We start from the raw sequence: 16,723 nt of genomic DNA, 5'->3' as shown, positions 1-16,723 counted from the left end.
ACAGCTGGGTGGCTGGCCGGAAGGTATAAAAGCCCCTCGACAATGCTGTAAAACACTTAATCGTTTGGCGAGCACCCAGTGCGACAGATCGTATCCACCAGTCCGAGAGTTCTGTGTGAAAAGAAAACAAAAAGCCTGATAAACAGCCAGTCTAGTGTCTAATAAAGTTGATATTGAATTTAACGATTTACAAGATCTATAAATAAGCTTCCAAGGTGAGTGCGGGACATTATCGTGTGCATGTGGCTGACTGGCTGCCAGATTCTCTGCCAGAGAGTGACCCAATTCTGTAATGAAGGTCCCAATTTAAAGTCATATGAAGAACAAAGACTGATACAATAATAAATCAAAATAAAAATATCAACGCTTTTACAAACTTAAGAATTCAAATATATACGAATTATTATATCTATTCTATATTTTTTATACCCATACAAAATATATCTTAATGATTTTTTTTAGTTACATGACTAATTCTTTAAAATTACATTGATCTTTAAAAGCACAAATTTAAAATTAGTAATCATTCTTATAATTATTTTCAGTAGAGGGAAATACGAATCGTTTTTATTCTGTATACTCTATGATTTTGAAATCTTTATATGAATGTATGACCTTTCTTATAATTTTCTAAATATCTAAAATAATAAATAAAAAGTTATTTTTATTTTAGAATTTTTGAAAGGTATTTCTTATGAAATCTATCATAATATGATACAAAATAGTATCTACTATGGCATTCCTAACATGGCTGATAAAATGCAGTTGTACTTTCTAGAATGTACTTCTTTGATTAAGTTGTGAGTGCACTGGTCTTTCGTTCTGCACAGTTCGTTGAACTAGAAAGTAGCGATAAGTTCGTGTGATCCAATTAGTAAACAACTATGCCAAAGCCAGCACTTGATGCAACATTGTTTCAGATCAATATGAATTCAATGGGCAATCGGCCAGTTGTCGGAGCTCATATAACAGAGACCCCTCTGAATAAATACATATTAATTATCTCTCATTTCGATGACGTATGTAACTAATAAATAATTATGCATGGTCCCTCCCGCTTTCAGCAAACCTTGTAATCATGGGATTGACGCGCGTGCTGGTGAAGGATGGCGGGTTCGGCACCCAGATGACCGTCCATGTGGGCAACTCAGTGGATGGGGATCCGCTGTGGAGTGCCCGGTTTAATGCCACCAATCCGGCGGCCATCATCAATACCCACCTGGATTTCCTACAGAGTGAGCACCTGGTTGCCAGAAGCAATTAGCAACAGACTAACTGAATTTCCCCCCTAACAACAAACAGATGGAGCCGATATCATTTTAACCAACACCTATCAGTCCAGTGTCGAGGGTTACATGGAGTATCTGGAGCTGGACGAGGAGCAGAGCATCGAGCTGATAAGGAACACGGTCCGTTTGGCCCACATCGCCAAGGAACGCTATCTCACGGAGTGCTTTCAGGCCCAGCTGGCGGTTCCGGAAGGTAAGTCTAGATCTTGCTGAAATTATATCTTATATCGGGTTAACATGTGCTGGAATAATTAATATTTAATTAGCTACACACTTGAAAAAAATATTTGTTGAAAAATTATACTTGCTTGTGAACGGTTTTTGGGTTTTCTTATCAACTTTCTTAACTCTTATTATATTTTTTATTTAGTCGATGATTTCTGTAATAATTTAATTTTAATTTTTAGAAATTATATGTATTTAAAATATTTTATTAATTAAATAATAGATTTAATGTTCTTTTTTAATTCCCATCTTTGTAATTATAACTTTTTTTATGTTTTTTCAGGCTACCCCTTGATCATTGCGTCCATTGGACCTTTTGGGGCCCACCTGCACGATGGCTCTGAATACACCGGCAGCTATGCGGACTACGTGCCCGCCAAGGAGATCACGGATTGGCATCGCGTGAGGATCGAGGCCTGTTTGGAGGCTGGCGTGGATGCCCTGGCCATCGAGACGATTCCCTGCCAAATGGAGGCGGAAGCTCTGGTGGAGATGCTGTGTGACGATTATCCGGAGGTTAAGTTTTGGGTGGCCTTCCAGTGCAAGGATGAGAGTACCTTGGCGCATGGCGAGACCTTTGCAGATGCCGCCAATGCCATTTGGGATTTGTTGGCCGAACGAAATGCTCAGGATAAATGCCTGGCCATCGGAGTAAATTGCGTCCATCCCAAATTTGTGACCCCATTGTTCAAGAGTTTGAATGGAGATCGTGATGTTGATGAGCAGATTCCTTTGGTGGTATACCCAAATAGTGGAGAAGTTTACGACGTGGTCAACGGCTGGCAGGGAAGGGAGCATTGCGTTCCCCTGGCGAACTACGTACCCGAGTGGGCGCAACTGGGGGCCAAGGTCATTGGAGGGTGCTGTCGTACCTATGCGAGGGATATCCGCCATATTGGCGAGGCCATTCGCAACTGGAACAAGCTGAAGAAGCTCTCCTAGAGTCGAACTTCTAAGCTGGGGATCTCAGTAACATCGAACAGAACAAAATGCATTTCAAATTAGTCTTGTAAATACACCTGCTTAGTTTTTAAGGCTTAGAGTTAATACTACTAATAAAGAAAAGACAGACAAAAGGTCACAGTGTATTATTATTTAACTATTTCTTAAAATCATATAATAAAGAGGGTAAGATTGTTGTAATTTTATTTTCTTTGGGTTACGATTTTTTAAGTGATTGGTTTCCTAAAATATTTGAAAGGTTTTATTAAGATTTATTAGGTTTCCATTATTCTGAGTGACTACTATAATGTTGTTTTAGTATTTATGCTCACTGCGGCGAGCACTAACTAAATACTGTTACGTTTACAATTCAAATATTAAAAAAACCGCCCTTTTTAAATTATCGATAACGCTGTTAGTTGCCAGTCACTATGAAACGCAGTTTCTCCCCAGAGCCCTCATCTATCGATGTTTTTATAATATATTATAATATTATGTATTTAATATATAAATATAATTTTATTTTATATATTATAAATATTTTATTTATATATATATTTTTTATATAATATTTTTGTAAAAAAAAAAGACAATCGATTGACCAATCATCGATAGCGTAATCGATATTTTGACAGCCCAGTCGAACTAACGCCGAAAGTGACAGCCATAAAAAGAACCAGCTGTGGAAATTTGCAAAAATTCCAGATAATTTATTAATTGTACAGAACCGGCTCGCTTAACACACACAATATGTTGATTAAAGTAAAGGTAAGTGGGGGCAAAAGTATTTTCACAATAATCTCAGAAAACGACGGATTAAAGCCACTGTGCCGAGCGTCACTTCAAACAACAACAAATTCGGGGATATTTCAATGTATTTGTATGGTTCCAAAATAATATTAATGGAAATACGTATTTTACTTCCATCAGACCCTGACCGGCAAGGAAATCGAAATCGACATTGAGCCCACAGACAAGGTGGATCGCATCAAGGAGCGAGTGGAGGAGAAGGAGGGCATTCCGCCCCAGCAACAGCGTCTTATTTTCTCCGGCAAGCAAATGTGAGTTTTCCTGGGTTATTAGTCATTGATCTTAGCTGATTTCGGATGCAATCCCATTTCAGGAATGATGACAAAACCGCGGCGGACTACAAGGTTCAAGGCGGCTCGGTCCTCCATTTGGTCCTGGCCCTGCGAGGCGGTGATTCCATCCTGATACCTTGTCTATAACTAGCCTGTTGATAAGCGGAAAACATTCATTTACAATTCACTCAAATATATTAAGCTTGAGAAGCATCATATGGAGAATTATATATGTAAACTATAAAATCAGTCTGAAAAGTGGTTAAAAAGCGAGAGAATAAACAATAGAGAAAATCGGATCGAATTAAGTGCATTTGTCCGTCGAAGACCAGATTTAAAAAGGATTAAAAATGCATTTATTTGGGTATCAGTGGCAGTTTCCAAGTTCAGTTCTGTTTAACAAAACGTCCGACTAGCAGGTGATTCTTTGGCGTGCACTGCTCGGGCTTCAAGCGCGTGAGGATGACCTGGTATCCCGCCTCCTCCGCCTGCAGCTGGCGATCGGTGTCCACCACGGACATGCAGTGTAGTCCCTGCAGCGTGGTCTCCGGCTTGCAGTTGGTGGTGCCCATCTCGTGCGCCTGGTCCGCCGAATGGGCAATGTACAAGTAGTCTTTTGTGCCCAATACCCTTTGGAAGGCTTCGCTTAGAGGGTATGAAATGTGTGGCATTGGCTGCAGGGATCCATAGCAGCAAGGACAGCAAACAAAGTGTGCCTTGGCCCTCCGGCACTGTTGCAAAACGATATCCGTGGCAGTTCCACAAGCGTGCAGAGATGCCCCGATCTCGAATCCTCCCACAAAGTAATCTATATTGCATTGGTAGAAGACACAGTTGGTTAGGCCCAATTCGAGCGTCCTCTTTTGGGCTTGTAGCAGGGAGAAAGCTTTGTTTTCCATCACAATAATGGTGCACTTTGGCAGTTTCAGGGCTAGCAGAATGGCCAAGTGTCCTGTGCCGCTGCAGAAGTCAACAATACGATCGCCTGGCTGCGCCAAGGAGACCACCGCGTTAGCCATGTTTTCCAGCTGCTGCCGCTTGCGCTCGAGTCGCTCCTTGGGCAATGCTGAACTCTTGGCGTGTGTCGGTTCGATCTGCTCCCAATCAATGAGCTGCTGTCCGTAGGTGTGCTCCGAATCCGAGTTGAACTGCAGCTGCAGCGAGGACAGCTTTCCTAGGGCCGCTTCCACCTCCACCTGACTGGTGTAAATGCGATTCCTGGGCTTGTATCGCTTGGGATCGGCCTTGTACAGACTGGTGGCCTCGCAGTCCGGGATTCCTAGGTCTCCGGGAGGGGTCCTTACTGCCTGTGGCACATATATCTCTTTCAGGATCTTGGCGCACTTGTCATCGAAGGTATCGATCTGAAAGGGATAGTTCTTTAGGTGCCACTCTAATCTCTAAATATTCTATATTGACCTCACTAAACCAAGTACTTGTGAGTGGAAAATGGGGCAGCATCTGCCCGCAATGCTGGAAGACTATCCGTAACAGGGGATACAAGATGAGATCAGCAATTGTGAAGCTAATGCCCTCGGCAAAGCGGTGTTCAATAAGCAGCTCCTCCTTGGGCGTGGTGCACTTGATCTGAACTCGCTCCCGCTTTTTGATTTTTCCGCCATTCTCTGTCTGATTGGCCTGCTCCCTGGCCTGCTTATAGATGTTGTGCATCCTGACTGGTTCGTTCATATGTTGCTCGAATCTCACCACTTCTGGTGGGACAGCATCCAGAATTAGACCATTGTGGAGATTACTGACAACGTTCACTACATCCACCTCACAGAATCTGGTCCAAATCGAAGCTTCAGACGGAGCCAAAAGGCAGCTGCCCTTGAAGCCTAAAAGTTTCTTTAGTTCTTCATTCGGTTGCCTGGCTATAAGTTCCCTGAAATAATAATAAAGAAATATATTTGAAGATATTGTCCATTATTAAGAATTTATACAAGAAATAAGAGTTAAGGCGAGCTAGTAAGCATAGATGTAATATATAAGTTAAGATCAATGAGGACTAACCTGCAGACAGCACAGGTCCCTGCTATGAAGGTATTTCCATCCTTCTCATAAATAGGAAGTTTCAAATTTCGGATGGCGGGCAACGATGCGGCTTCCCTGCACGTGATGTGCTGATCAGTCAGCTCCTTCCTCAGCTGGGAGCTCCTTAAAGCTATTTTACCACCTTCGATCTTGGGGGAGAGATGATTAACATGCTTTCTCTAGGCCAACGTATAAATATTCAATTCCAAACCTTTGTGGACACGAAGTTCACCCGCACATTTTTCGGTTCGTTTAGAAATTTGTACGTAAACAAGGCCAGGAACGAGGAGACACTCGTGTAGATGGTGGTCTCCTTCTGGGTACTGATCTCGATCTCCAGGTACAACTGATCCATAGTTTCATTAACGGATCATTAAAACGAATTGGGAACTAAACAAAACCGAAAATAAAATAAACGGCGAGGAAATATAATAATAAACCAGCTGGTTGAGGGGGGAGAGGGGGCAAACAGAAGGAAGAAGAGCGTTTGACATTTACCTGTCGTCGTACAGAGTGGCTAATCAGTTATCGATTGTTTAGCAAGCTGCTCTAGTGCGCACTATTTAAATTGAAGTTTTGGTTAGCACTTGCGAACCTTTATTATATTATAGTGGAGTTGTATTGCACACAACATAGATTATATCCTCAAATAAAGCAATTAATTCAACTTCAGTTTGTGTAATGATTTTAAAGCTCAATGTACAAACTTTTTAAAATTGTTCAAGATCTATCTTTTATATCAAGCAACGAATCCCTATTACGCTTATAGTAAGAACTTTTTGTATTAGTTAAATAAATAATTATTAATCATAATTAATGGGTTAAAATAAAAAAAAGAAAGTTCAAAATACAAAAAGATTCATTTATTCTTGCTAAAATAATATTTTACTTAAACTTTTTTAATTAAATAATATCTTAGGTGTCGTTTTAAAGCAAGGACTTTAACTTTCTCGGGAATTTAGACTTTCATCTCTAAAGTTAACTATCATGTTATCCATTATTTCGCTTAAAGTACGTTTCTTAAAAACGTATCTTAAAATCATTACCCCGACGATCCTTTTTGAGTTAACCAAGACTCGTTCCGTTCCGCCTTAACTATCCTCTTTTTGACCATCCTCTTTTTTTAGTTTCTACCATTCCCATTCTTGTTCCCACAACTCCCCCCTTTTTGCCGTGTTCCCATGGCCGATGGCTAAAAATAAAGAAGTTCTTGTTGCCGCCGTTCTTCTGGCTCAGCAAAAAGGGCAACATAATTCTTGGCCATACACTTCCCTTGCAAATGGTCTTAGCTCTTTTCGGAACGAGTTGGTAGGATTGAAAATAAATTTGTTTAAATGCTATTTAACCTTTGATTTTTCATTCAAGTGATTTTAACCGAAATGATTTAATTTAAAAAACTTCCCTTAAACCAACTCCAATGTTTATGGCAAACCGAATACCCAAATATTTTATTATTGGTGTACCATGAAAATATCATATGTTCATGTTTCTAAAAGTGACTTTAACCTTACAGGTGATTTCTGTAGATAAGGATACCAATATTACATATATGTAGAGGGCGAAAGTAAGGGGTACTAAGTAGGGTGACCAGGTAAAACTGAAGGGTATATTAACCGCCTCATTGCAGACGAGTTAATTTTAGCCATTTCGAGGAACGATGGGCCCAAGGAATGGGGAATGGGCATAAGGTAATGGTAATGGCGATGGGGAATGGAGGAGGCAGTCCGACTGAATGTTGGACTGTTTCATTTACCTGCTGCACTTTGCTGCTTGCCTGCTGCAATTTCTAATCGAAACGAAACCTTCTACCCTAATGATGGCCTCGGGAAATAACCTTGGCCCTTTGTTAGCTGAAAAATCGGAGTATCGCCTCGCGAGATAATAACTTTTTTTTTTGGGGGGGGGGGGGGGGGGTAAGAACTTGATGGTAACATGCAACATGCTGCATCGCTGAGTTTATAAAACTGTTCGCCTGCTCGAAGTTGTTCCGTTAAAATCTGTGCTCTAGGGCAGAGGCCACAAAATGTTGCACAAAAGTCCAGGGGAGCAACATAAAAAGGGCCAACAGCAGTCGTCTCCCTCGCACTCGCCCACTCTGGGCGTAGGGCCCTTCGCCAGCGATATGCAACAGTCCAACACTCAGGCCCTCTCGCTCTGGCTTAGAATTCTTTTTCGCTTGGAAGTGACATGGGGAATATGTAGCATGGGAAGGCGGCATGGGAATCGGGAAGCGGATGGAAGGGGGGGTGTTTTGCTCTGTCTGCTCGAACTGCTTCTGATGTCGCTTTCCAGCGCTGCTGCTCGCCTGTTCACGGACACCATCGAAATTTCACATGTATTCCCACGGCCTGAATTTTCCCATGAAGAAGAGGAAGAGGATGGGGAGAATTTCAACAAGAGACAGCCGGAGAATCGCTCACACACACACTCTGCCTCTTTTTTTTCCATTTTTTATCATTGTTGCATTGAGTCTGCTCCCAGGGTCGGTGCACTGAAAAAGATAATCCCTTTAGTCCTTATATCGAGGGAATTCAAGAAATTGCAGGAATTGTAGTAACATTTTCGCAGGATAGCGAGGGATGTCTCTTCACCGAGTGATTAAATACCTTCTCTAATGTAATACCCAAACCCATACTTCTAAAATTTGATTGGCAACTCCGTTTAAAAAATAATACAAATATTTGTACGGAAATATGTCAATTATAAATAGTTTTGCTCATGTTTTTACGAATTTTTTGGAAGTTGGATTTTTATTTAGCTATATAAATGTTGTAATACCGTAAATTTCTAATTATGGAAAACCTTTAATATTTATAGATTCGGTATTAGCACAGCGAATCCTGTATTGTTGAATCTTTTCAATGTTATATAGTTATAGTTAAAAGTATTTGTACTTTAATATTACAAAGATACTTCCGTCATCGATTATTATCATTGATTATTTAAAAGTTCGCGACATAAATTTTGCCAAGTGCACAGTTCTTCCGTTCCACCAGATCTGCTGGTCGTTTTGTTTATGCTGCTGTTGCTGTTGATGCTGTCCCTTCTCGTATTACCATGCCCGGCTCCGCCTCCTCCCGATCCATGGCAGCGCCCCAAGTCCAGACTGGTCCTGGTCATGGACCCTTGTCCCTCTTCGTACCTTACTTGTGCATCCGCTCGGGTTAACATCTTCTTCATCTGCCTCGCTCGGAGTCGTGTCCGTCCCAGGCATCGAATTCCTTTGGTGACCAAGTCTGGCTTCTTTAACCTCTCCTTGCTAAGCCATCTTCTTCGTCTCAGGCACTGTGGATTGCGAGTAGAAAATAATACCAAATATATCATATACATATATCGGCTAGGAGTTTTAGTCATTAATATATTCACTTTCGTGTAATCTCACATCTATCGAAAAAGAATCGGAATATATGTGGGTTCACCAACTTCTTCTCAAGGGCCATCTGCCAAGCCATCTTCTTCGTCTCAGGCACTGTGTATTTCTAATTGAAAATAATACCAAATATATCATATATATCGGCTAGTTATTAATATATTCACTTACGTGCAATCCCACGTCTATCAAAAAACAATCGGAATATATTTGGGTTCACCAACTTCGTCTCAAGGGCCATCTGCCAAGCCATCTTCTTCGTCTCAGGCACTGTGTATTTCTAGTTGAAAATAATAGCAAATATATCGGCTAGTTATTAATATATTCACTTACGTGCAATCCCACGTCTATCGAAAAACAATCGGAATATATTTGGGTTCACCAACTTCTTCTCAAGGGCGGCGTCCATAGACGGTACAAGAAGGAACCAATGGCCGAAATCAGAGTGGTAGTCACATGCACACTGTACTGCAAAGGTACGTATAGAAACTCCAGACCCTGAAGAGGATTTGGTCGTATCGTATGAATATTGGAAACCGGTACTATGGCCATGGTCGGGAGTGCAAGGATTACGACAGCAAATGGAAGGAAAGGATTTTTGGAAAAAACCTGTGCCTAAAACATATAAAATATAAAATTTGAAATCCAAATGAAAGACTGTCTAAAAGTGAAGTAAAATGACAAAGTAATACCTATGTACATATGTATTAAAAAAAGGTAATATTTCTATATCCATCTATTGAAGGTATTGTGTACTTGTTAAGCTCACTGTGCCCCACCAAAAGCGGCCTTGGTTGGCTCCAGGAATGTCTATGCAATTTCCAGACAACTGGAGCCACTTCCTCTGCCCGATTCTTCGCTTTCACCTGCTCCTCCCCCTGCCCCTGCCCCACGGCCTTGGACAAGGCTTCTTCTAATGGTCGGCTTCACGAATGTCGTGTCTCCTCCCCGCCCCAACCCTCAACTTCCCCCCTCCCCTTGAAACTTCAGTTCCCGATAATGTGGCATTGACTTGGCAGCAGTTATTCCAGTTATGTGTGCCACACTTCGTCAGACATGCAGCTATATGCTCCGGTTACTGCACTCCTGGTCCATCAATATGTTCAAGGATTTTTTCATACTTCCAGGCATGCCCATGACGTAGGTTGGCACTCGGATTTCTCTGAAATATGAGAACAATGCTGCCAAAGAAACTAGCTTTATGCATCAGTACTCATAATCTACAATTTTTAAACCACTCATAGAAGAGATAGTCATAGAAGAGCTAGCCATGTAAATTCTTTTATAAACATTTGATTTTAATGGCAAAACTGGAAGTTTACGCAACTCAGCTAATCTTACTCGTAAAATTTCGACACAAAAATATATTTTAAGATTACGACAAAAATAATCGACACAAAATTTTTTTACGATTCCTACAAATATTAGGCAATCTTGACCCCGTTGTTTACGTGAAATTTGAATAGAAATCTGCAATCAAATTCCCTTGAACTGCTAAGGTGATGAAGTGATAACATTTTTATTGACTCGCATTAATTTTGCTGGCGATTTCAGCTATAAATTCATATTTCAAAGACAGAAATCGCTTAGTTATTTGTTAACATCCAGAATGGTTGCGTTAAAAGTTCTGATTGTTGGGATCGTGTTCCTGCTAAACATTGTTCAGCTTTTGGCCACGTCAGGAGGTAAGTGTTAAATTTTCTTATTTTCTTTCTTTGCTTTCTTATTTTTAAACTTATTTAACTCCGGGATAAACTTTCAAAAGCCGCAAGCTCCGAAGTTTTCCAAAATTTAAGAAAACATGTATTTTTGGCATTGTTTGGCAAAATGTAACATTTATTACAAAATATTTCATCGTACGTAAAATTTTATAATTGATGGGAAAAATTCTAGATTTTGTAGCAACGAAAAAATAGCAAATATAACTTGCCGAATATAACTTGCATATAACTTTTGGCTTATAATTTCTCTGTTGTTCCTATGACAGCATTATGTTAAGATTGTATATCTTAAACATTATAATAATAATTCTACCGAACTACAAAAATATAATGTATTTGCGAAGGTATATTCACATTTACCTGTCAGTTATATTTCTTGGTACTTTTTTTTTTTTTTTTTTTTTAAATTAAAAAATGTTTTTATTTAATATAGCTTACCTAATTTTATTTCTTAACTTTTAACAGGTGTATTCGGAGGTACCCCCTGGCATCTAAACCCGGAATATAAAAGAATGAGACCACGCCATAAAAAGTTATAAGCAAATAACTTGCAATAGCGCAATGTGCAATTGTGAACAGTCGCTTTGCTGCATATCTCCTTAGCACTCCCCTTAGCTGAGTAAGGGGTAACGCTATAGTCGACTAACAACGACATAAAATCAGTGCGCTGCTTATAAACTTTATTGAATGTAATGGACTTAAATAGATCAAGATCAAGACAATAAAAAAAAGTTTAAGTTCAAAAGCTACCAATTGTTTTAATACTGACGTGGTCGTTAGCCCACATAGTGACAAATCGAACCGGGAGTGTAAGTATAAAAGCTATAGGTTTTATAGTTTCCGAGGCTTCAGCGTTCATATGGACGGACAGACAGACGGAGAGACGGACATGAATCGACTTGGCTGGTGACCTTTATCAAGAATATACATACAGTGGTGCTCATATACTTAAGCCACAAGACTTCAACCAAGAATTTTAAGGAAAATTAAGAAAAGTTTTTATTTCACAGCTCCAATTTTTTGTGTCACATAAGTTCTACATATCAGTGTTCTAATAGAAGAATAACCAAGTTATAAAAATATAAATTCAACGAAAAACTTAAAAAATCTGAGACCATCTCCAAAATGTCCTGCTCACATACTTAAGCCACCTGGAAAAAAATGGTTGAAAAAGTTAAAATTTACCAAATATTCCTTATACTTTTAATTAATTTACTTTAATATTGAGTGGGATGACCTTTCTGCTTAAGAACAGCGGAGCAACGCTTTGGCATTGAATCCACAAGACGTGCGCACTGTTGAGGGGTGATTTTCTTCCACTCTTCTTGTAAAATTCGCCACAAATCGTTTTTATTTGCTGGTTTTTTTTGGCCAAAGACTTGTTTAAGAATTCCCCACAAGTTCTCTATAGGGTTAAAGTCGGGGCTCTGCGATGGCCATTGCAAAACATTGATTGCCTCTTGGTTAAGCCACGACTTGACTATCTTGCTGGTGTGTTTCGGGTCGTTATCCTGTTGAAATATCCAGGCAAGTGGCAAATTATCGGCATATTCTCTAGATAAATTGTTAATAAGGATGTCCCTGTACATTTCGCCGTTGATAATGCCTTCTATCTTCACTAGGGGACCTACGCCCGATGCGGTGAAACAGCCCCAGACCATAATCGAAGCGCCACCATGTTTAACGGTCTTTTTCGTGTACTTGGGGTCCAATTGTTTGTTGGGAGGACGTCGTACATATGGTTTACCATCACTTCCAAAGACATTAAACTTGGATTCGTCGCTCCAAACAATCATGTTTCAAAAATTGGGACCTTTTTGAATATGCTTTCTGGCGAGTTGAAGGCGCTTTTTAACATTTTTAATGGACAGCAATGGTTTTTTTTTGGCAATGCGTCCATATAACCCGAATTCATTTAGCCGTCTTCTTATGGTCTGCGCCGACACATTCACGCCATAATCTGCCACCATTTGACCTCTGATTTGCGTCGAAGTCAAGAACGGATCGCCTTTACTGATTCTGGAAATCCGTCTATCGTCGTTTAAAGTGGTTTTTCTGGGCTTTTCACGTGGAATATTTTCCCAGGTTCCATTTTTCTTATAAAATGCATTGACATTTCTTACTTTGCCACGCGAAAAATGTAAAGTCTTACAAATTTGTAGAACACTTGTGTTTTTTTCGTAATGTTCCCATTTTAGATTTCTTTCGGCCGGATTTGAATTTTTATTTTTAGCCATAGCGGTCAAATTGTTTTGGGAAACGTATTTTATATTCAATATTTTAGTTTAGAAAATAACTAGCACAACTTTCCCGGAAAAAAACACAAGTTTGACGATTTTAGCTCAAGGTGGCTTAAGTATATGAGCAGAGCGCAATACTCCTTTTTGACTTTTATTCAATTTTTTTGGAACCCTCGAATTCCTACTTGTCATTTCTTACTGCGATCAGCTGCTTTAATAACAGTGTTGCAAAATGCAAAAAATTGCAGGCCAAAATAAATATGTTCAAAAAAGTTATTAAGAAAACAGTGTATGGTAGTGGCAGTGGCTTAAGTCTATGAGCACCACTGTATATACTTCATACTTTCCGTCGAGTCTAATATACCCTTTAAAACTTTATTTCAGAACTACAAAATTAAATTAATTCTTCCTTGTGTTACAATTCTGGGCTTATCGATCCTGTGCTTATTTTTGTCCAGGGTATTCCCTAAACTGTTGAATTGCTTAATTGTTGAATTTTGATCAGCTGTTAATCAGCTGTTCCATACAAAGTCAACTGTCAGAAATTTCAGCAATTCAACAGGCTCGGGGCTGATGAAAATTTTGTTTAATTGCTGAAAACCAGAGTTGTCGCTGTTCTCGACTAAAAGTAAGAGTGTAACTCTGGTCACTTGTAAACATGGAGGAATTGCAATCGTATAAAATATGCATATAAAGGATATCTAATAGGATGCTGACTGTTAGCAGTTCTAATAGTTCAGTTTTTTGGCTTATTTTCGGCATTTTCATTAATTTTAAACATTATCTTTGGTAAACACAGCCTGGCAATTTGACAATCTGACAAACAGCTGATATAACAGCTGTCATCTTAAAATTGAAAATTCAACAGGGAACTTTTAGGGTCGTTCCCTTAACTGCTGAAACTTTCTGTTGAATTTTCAACAATTCAAAAATTCAACAGTTTTTGCTAAAGACATGTCATTAAGGAGATACATTTTTTACCTTTACAGTTTCTTGATGAAAAACATTTATAAAGTGTATTGATTGTGTAGATCGTATAACAGGTGAGGTGTTTCTTTTTGATTTATTTGAAAGGTATCCAATGAGGATTTCCGACCAAAACAGTAAACCCTTTGTTTAAGGTTCATATTTCATTAGGACATACATGTATACATCTTGTTCTAAATTGGGGACCTTCTACTAATTAAGATAATATATATTGACCATTACAATATTGCCTTCCCTAAGTAAAATAAAACGCTGTGGCTAAGGTAAAGACCAGCCCCAAGAACGAGCTTTAAAATATCGTCTGCTCCGGACATCCCGAGTATAACTCTATCCACCACTCAATTCAAATAATGGTTTCCCCCAAAACCACCACTCAGTCAGTAGTCGCCCCACACAAAACTCGGTGTATGTGTGCACACCCTCTCAAAAGCGACTCCATGGCGAGCGGTAAGCCAACAAACAAACAAACAAGCAAACACATACCGCACATGGGCCTGAGAAATTCACACTCAGTTGAAACGGAACGAAATCGGAGGTCGAGTGACTGCCACCGCGATAAATCTCGTTGGGAACTGGTTATTTCGCCTGGGCGCCTGTTCGTTAGAGTCCATGAATCGAAATCGTGTGGCTCAAGTGACGATATTGTCTCTTTTCGATTTCGTTTTCCCATCGGGTTGGGTTGCCTTAATTCGAAAATTAGTGTTGGTTAAGTTGCAGTCGCCCGGAAAACGGAAGTGATATTCGCATGAAGATGGCACTTGCTAGCTGGGATGCAACTTGTTTTTAATATATCTGGTGGCAAAACAAAATGTGCTTGGTAACTTAATACTCGCTACTCAAAAGTTGAGTGTTTGACGGGGCAAGTGGGGAGCGAGCGAGCTAGTACCGACTCCGGGTTCTTTTACTTTCTTCTTTTTCGCTTTCTCCTTTTTTTCGAACAACTAGAGCAGTTGCAGCATCATTTAGATTTAGACCGGAATTGTAACAGGCCCGCAGCCCCAATAGACCGGTTTTTCAAGTCGCCGGCGATTATTCTCGCTGTCTAGTTGTCCTGCTCCACCGAACCTCTCGTTGTCCCGCTCCCGCAGCAACCGCTAAAAGTATGCATTTCTCAACACTACTTTCTAGCGCCCTCTGTTGAAAACTTTTAGAATAAGGGGAAAACAACAAATCCATTTCAATTAATAGCTTTTTATTATATCTATTTAGTTATTTAAAATTATAACATAAAAAATAAATAAGTAAAATTTAATGAATAATAATGATACTATTAATAAGTAGTTCTCGGACCATATTATTTATTTTACCATATGCCTAAACACCTTGTAGTCAGAATGTTTTCCTATATTACTTCAATTTTTAAACAAAATGAATTTTTTCTTGGTTTATAAAAGATGCTAGTGGGTGACAAAATTATAGAAAATTTTTACCAATGGAAAGGATAGACAAATGTTGCCCTAAATTGTTGTTGGTATTAAGTTTTAAATGTACTTTTTTTAATCTCGTAATCAAAGTAATATTGATATTTTATTTGTAGAGTTGCTCTACCAATAGAGGTGCAGAAACATCAATGATTTCGATGTTACATCGGTGTTTGCCTGCTAAGGCATTGGAAAAGCGATATTCTCTGCATCTCTAACTACCAAGTAAAATCTAATTCAGTTTTAAATTTTGAATTGTCGCCTTATATCGATTAATGGCGCGCTTTCATCGATACTTGCAGTCTTATCGATTGACCGATTGCACTTGGCCCCCGAAAGGCAACCCTGCGCTCGAATCAGCTGGCTCTGCTTGAAGAAGACGGCGGCCGAATTTTGAAGGCCAAATTTGGCCCTCATCTTTTCGTCCAGATCGAGATGTTCTTCCGATCTGTTGTGTTCCTTGTATAGATTTTTGGTATTAAAAACCATGTCACACAGATGACAGACGTGATCGTGACGAATCTTGTTTAGCGAGTCTGCGTCTGGAAAAGGGAAAACATTATCGACGACTACAAATATGACACGATTTAGACATACCTGGCTCGGCCTCCGTCCAGAGGTACACCATCTGTGGAAGGTCTTCCACGGTCGCTGGGAGGTTTCCCACGTGCAGGTCGTCCTCGACTAGAAAAGAGAAAACGTTATCGACTTAAACACAAATTTATTAGGAACTTAGACATACCTAGCTGGTGACTGAGGGGCTCCACAGGTGAGAGGTTCGGGACGTAATCCACAAGAGTGGAGCTGGAGCAGGCGCTCGGCTCGAAAATGTTGTCGCCATTGTCATCATTGGAGGTGGAGCTGGACCAGGCGCTCGTCTTGAAAATGTCGTCTTCATTGTCATCAGTGGAGGTGGAGCTGGAGCTGGCTCTCGGCTCGACCGAGTTGTCCTCTACTAGAAAAGAGAAAACGTTATCGACTGGAATTCAAATTTGTTAAGGACTTAGACTTACCTGAGTTGGGCATCGTCTTTGAGAGGTCCATGTCCGTTTCGTCCACATCCCGGTTCCGGCTGTTGGATGAGCACGCGCTAGTGCTGGAGGTTGTCGTCCGGGCTAGCAACTGTGGCTCTATAAAATAAAGATAACAAGATAAACATAATTGGATCACGGCTGCTCCTACTCACTTTGGAACTCCGGGGACTTTGGCAGACGGTAAACGCCGAGCTCATGCTCATTAAAGGCCAACCGCCGCTTTGCCTTTTTTCCGGTGTCTTCGCCTGCAAAGCAATCACATACATATACATATGTACAACATATTTTAAAATATAAAATAATAAATAATAATAAACAAAAACATACATAGTTATAATGTTTTAAAACAAGGAAGAACGCTATAGTCGAGTACCTCGT

At 39.9% G+C, this 16,723-nt stretch overlaps 5 protein-coding genes and 1 long non-coding RNA gene across 9 annotated transcripts; 3 read left to right on the top strand and 3 right to left on the bottom strand.

Annotated features, from left to right (window-relative positions):
* Positions 1 to 59: 59 nt before the first annotated feature.
* On the top strand, positions 60 to 2,602 carry LOC119546186 (homocysteine S-methyltransferase). The gene is made up of 4 exons (XM_037852312.1): positions 60 to 215; positions 1,065 to 1,235; positions 1,303 to 1,482; positions 1,798 to 2,602. Exons 2-4 carry the CDS (start codon positions 1,079 to 1,081, stop codon positions 2,454 to 2,456), a joined length of 996 nt encoding a protein of 331 aa, XP_037708240.1. The 5' UTR covers positions 60 to 215; positions 1,065 to 1,078; the 3' UTR covers positions 2,457 to 2,602.
* A 480-nt stretch (positions 2,603 to 3,082) lies between these two features.
* Positions 3,083 to 3,842, top strand: LOC119548110 (NEDD8). The gene is made up of 3 exons (XM_037855203.1): positions 3,083 to 3,224; positions 3,387 to 3,517; positions 3,580 to 3,842. The coding sequence occupies exons 1-3, from the start codon at positions 3,207 to 3,209 to the stop codon at positions 3,683 to 3,685; spliced, it is 255 nt and encodes an 84-aa protein (XP_037711131.1). The 5' UTR covers positions 3,083 to 3,206; the 3' UTR covers positions 3,686 to 3,842.
* A 29-nt stretch (positions 3,843 to 3,871) lies between these two features.
* On the bottom strand, positions 3,872 to 6,030 carry LOC119548109 (glutathione S-transferase C-terminal domain-containing protein homolog). The gene is made up of 4 exons (XM_037855202.1): positions 5,784 to 6,030; positions 5,552 to 5,721; positions 4,958 to 5,423; positions 3,872 to 4,902 (listed from the first exon to the last, which is right to left on the bottom strand). Exons 1-4 carry the CDS (start codon positions 5,925 to 5,927, stop codon positions 3,925 to 3,927), a joined length of 1,758 nt encoding a protein of 585 aa, XP_037711130.1. The 5' UTR covers positions 5,928 to 6,030; the 3' UTR covers positions 3,872 to 3,924.
* Positions 6,031 to 8,386: 2,356 nt separating this feature from the next.
* LOC119548111 lies at positions 8,387 to 9,614 on the bottom strand. Of its 4 annotated transcripts, none has more exons than XR_005219275.1 (4): positions 9,276 to 9,308; positions 9,114 to 9,222; positions 8,955 to 9,051; positions 8,387 to 8,857 (listed from the first exon to the last, which is right to left on the bottom strand). XR_005219275.1 is itself a non-coding variant. In XM_037855206.1 (4 exons), exon 1 carries the CDS (start codon positions 9,492 to 9,494, stop codon positions 9,321 to 9,323), a length of 174 nt encoding a protein of 57 aa, XP_037711134.1. In that variant the 5' UTR covers positions 9,495 to 9,614; the 3' UTR covers positions 8,388 to 8,857; positions 8,939 to 9,051; positions 9,114 to 9,195; positions 9,276 to 9,320. The 4 variants fall into 4 exon arrangements, 3 of the variants coding, with proteins under 3 accessions (XP_037711134.1, XP_037711133.1, XP_037711132.1); XM_037855206.1 differs by having other exon boundaries at positions 8,388 to 8,857; positions 8,939 to 9,051; positions 9,114 to 9,195; positions 9,276 to 9,614; XM_037855205.1 differs by having other exon boundaries at positions 8,390 to 8,857; positions 8,939 to 9,051; positions 9,114 to 9,212; positions 9,276 to 9,614.
* Positions 9,615 to 10,426: 812 nt separating this feature from the next.
* LOC119547581 lies at positions 10,427 to 11,408 on the top strand. The gene is made up of 3 exons (XR_005219234.1): positions 10,427 to 10,441; positions 10,497 to 10,627; positions 11,129 to 11,408. It is a non-coding gene; the product is annotated as an uncharacterized LOC119547581 (long non-coding RNA).
* A 3,794-nt stretch (positions 11,409 to 15,202) lies between these two features.
* LOC119546350 lies at positions 15,203 to 16,355 on the bottom strand. The gene is made up of 4 exons (XM_037852577.1): positions 16,325 to 16,355; positions 16,054 to 16,266; positions 15,909 to 15,995; positions 15,203 to 15,853 (listed from the first exon to the last, which is right to left on the bottom strand). The coding sequence occupies exons 1-4, from the start codon at positions 16,353 to 16,355 to the stop codon at positions 15,555 to 15,557; spliced, it is 630 nt and encodes a 209-aa protein (XP_037708505.1). The 3' UTR covers positions 15,203 to 15,554.
* Between the last annotated feature and the right edge of the window lie 368 nt (positions 16,356 to 16,723).

Source organism: Drosophila subpulchrella, chromosome 2L (genome assembly GCF_014743375.2).
Source record: "Drosophila subpulchrella strain 33 F10 #4 breed RU33 chromosome 2L, RU_Dsub_v1.1 Primary Assembly, whole genome shotgun sequence".
In the NCBI taxonomy this organism is placed as follows: domain Eukaryota; kingdom Metazoa; phylum Arthropoda; class Insecta; order Diptera; family Drosophilidae; genus Drosophila; species Drosophila subpulchrella.
The sequence above is the reverse complement of the archived record's forward strand: the minus strand, read 5'-3'. Positions and strand labels throughout refer to the sequence as shown.

What these genes read in the sequence shown, in the direction of transcription:
- LOC119546186 (XM_037852312.1), top strand. Translation starts at nt 1,079, where the DNA reads ATGGGATTGACGCGCGTGCTGGTGAAGGATGGCGGGTTCGGCACCCAG. An exon ending in CCACCTGGATTTCCTACAGA is followed by an intron (nt 1,236 to 1,302) that starts GTGAGCACCTGG and finishes AACAACAAACAG; the next exon opens with ATGGAGCCGATATCATTTTA. An exon ending in CCAGCTGGCGGTTCCGGAAG is followed by an intron (nt 1,483 to 1,797) that starts GTAAGTCTAGAT and finishes ATGTTTTTTCAG; the next exon opens with GCTACCCCTTGATCATTGCG.
- LOC119548110 (XM_037855203.1), top strand. An exon ending in ATTTTCTCCGGCAAGCAAAT is followed by an intron (nt 3,518 to 3,579) that starts GTGAGTTTTCCT and finishes ATCCCATTTCAG; the next exon opens with GAATGATGACAAAACCGCGG.
- LOC119548109 (XM_037855202.1), bottom strand. Translation starts at nt 5,927, where the DNA reads ATGGATCAGTTGTACCTGGAGATCGAGATCAGTACCCAGAAGGAGACC. An exon ending in TGAACTTCGTGTCCACAAAG is followed by an intron (nt 5,722 to 5,783) that starts GTTTGGAATTGA and finishes CTCTCCCCCAAG; the next exon opens with ATCGAAGGTGGTAAAATAGC. An exon ending in CAAGTACTTGGTTTAGTGAG is followed by an intron (nt 4,903 to 4,957) that starts GTCAATATAGAA and finishes TATCCCTTTCAG; the next exon opens with ATCGATACCTTCGATGACAA.
- LOC119548111 (XM_037855206.1), bottom strand. Translation starts at nt 9,494, where the DNA reads ATGGCCATAGTACCGGTTTCCAATATTCATACGATACGACCAAATCCT.
- LOC119546350 (XM_037852577.1), bottom strand. Translation starts at nt 16,355, where the DNA reads ATGGACCTCTCAAAGACGATGCCCAACTCAG. An exon ending in GCCCCTCAGTCACCAGCTAG is followed by an intron (nt 15,996 to 16,053) that starts GTATGTCTAAGT and finishes TCTCTTTTCTAG; the next exon opens with TCGAGGACGACCTGCACGTG. An exon ending in CTGGACGGAGGCCGAGCCAG is followed by an intron (nt 15,854 to 15,908) that starts GTATGTCTAAAT and finishes TCCCTTTTCCAG; the next exon opens with ACGCAGACTCGCTAAACAAG.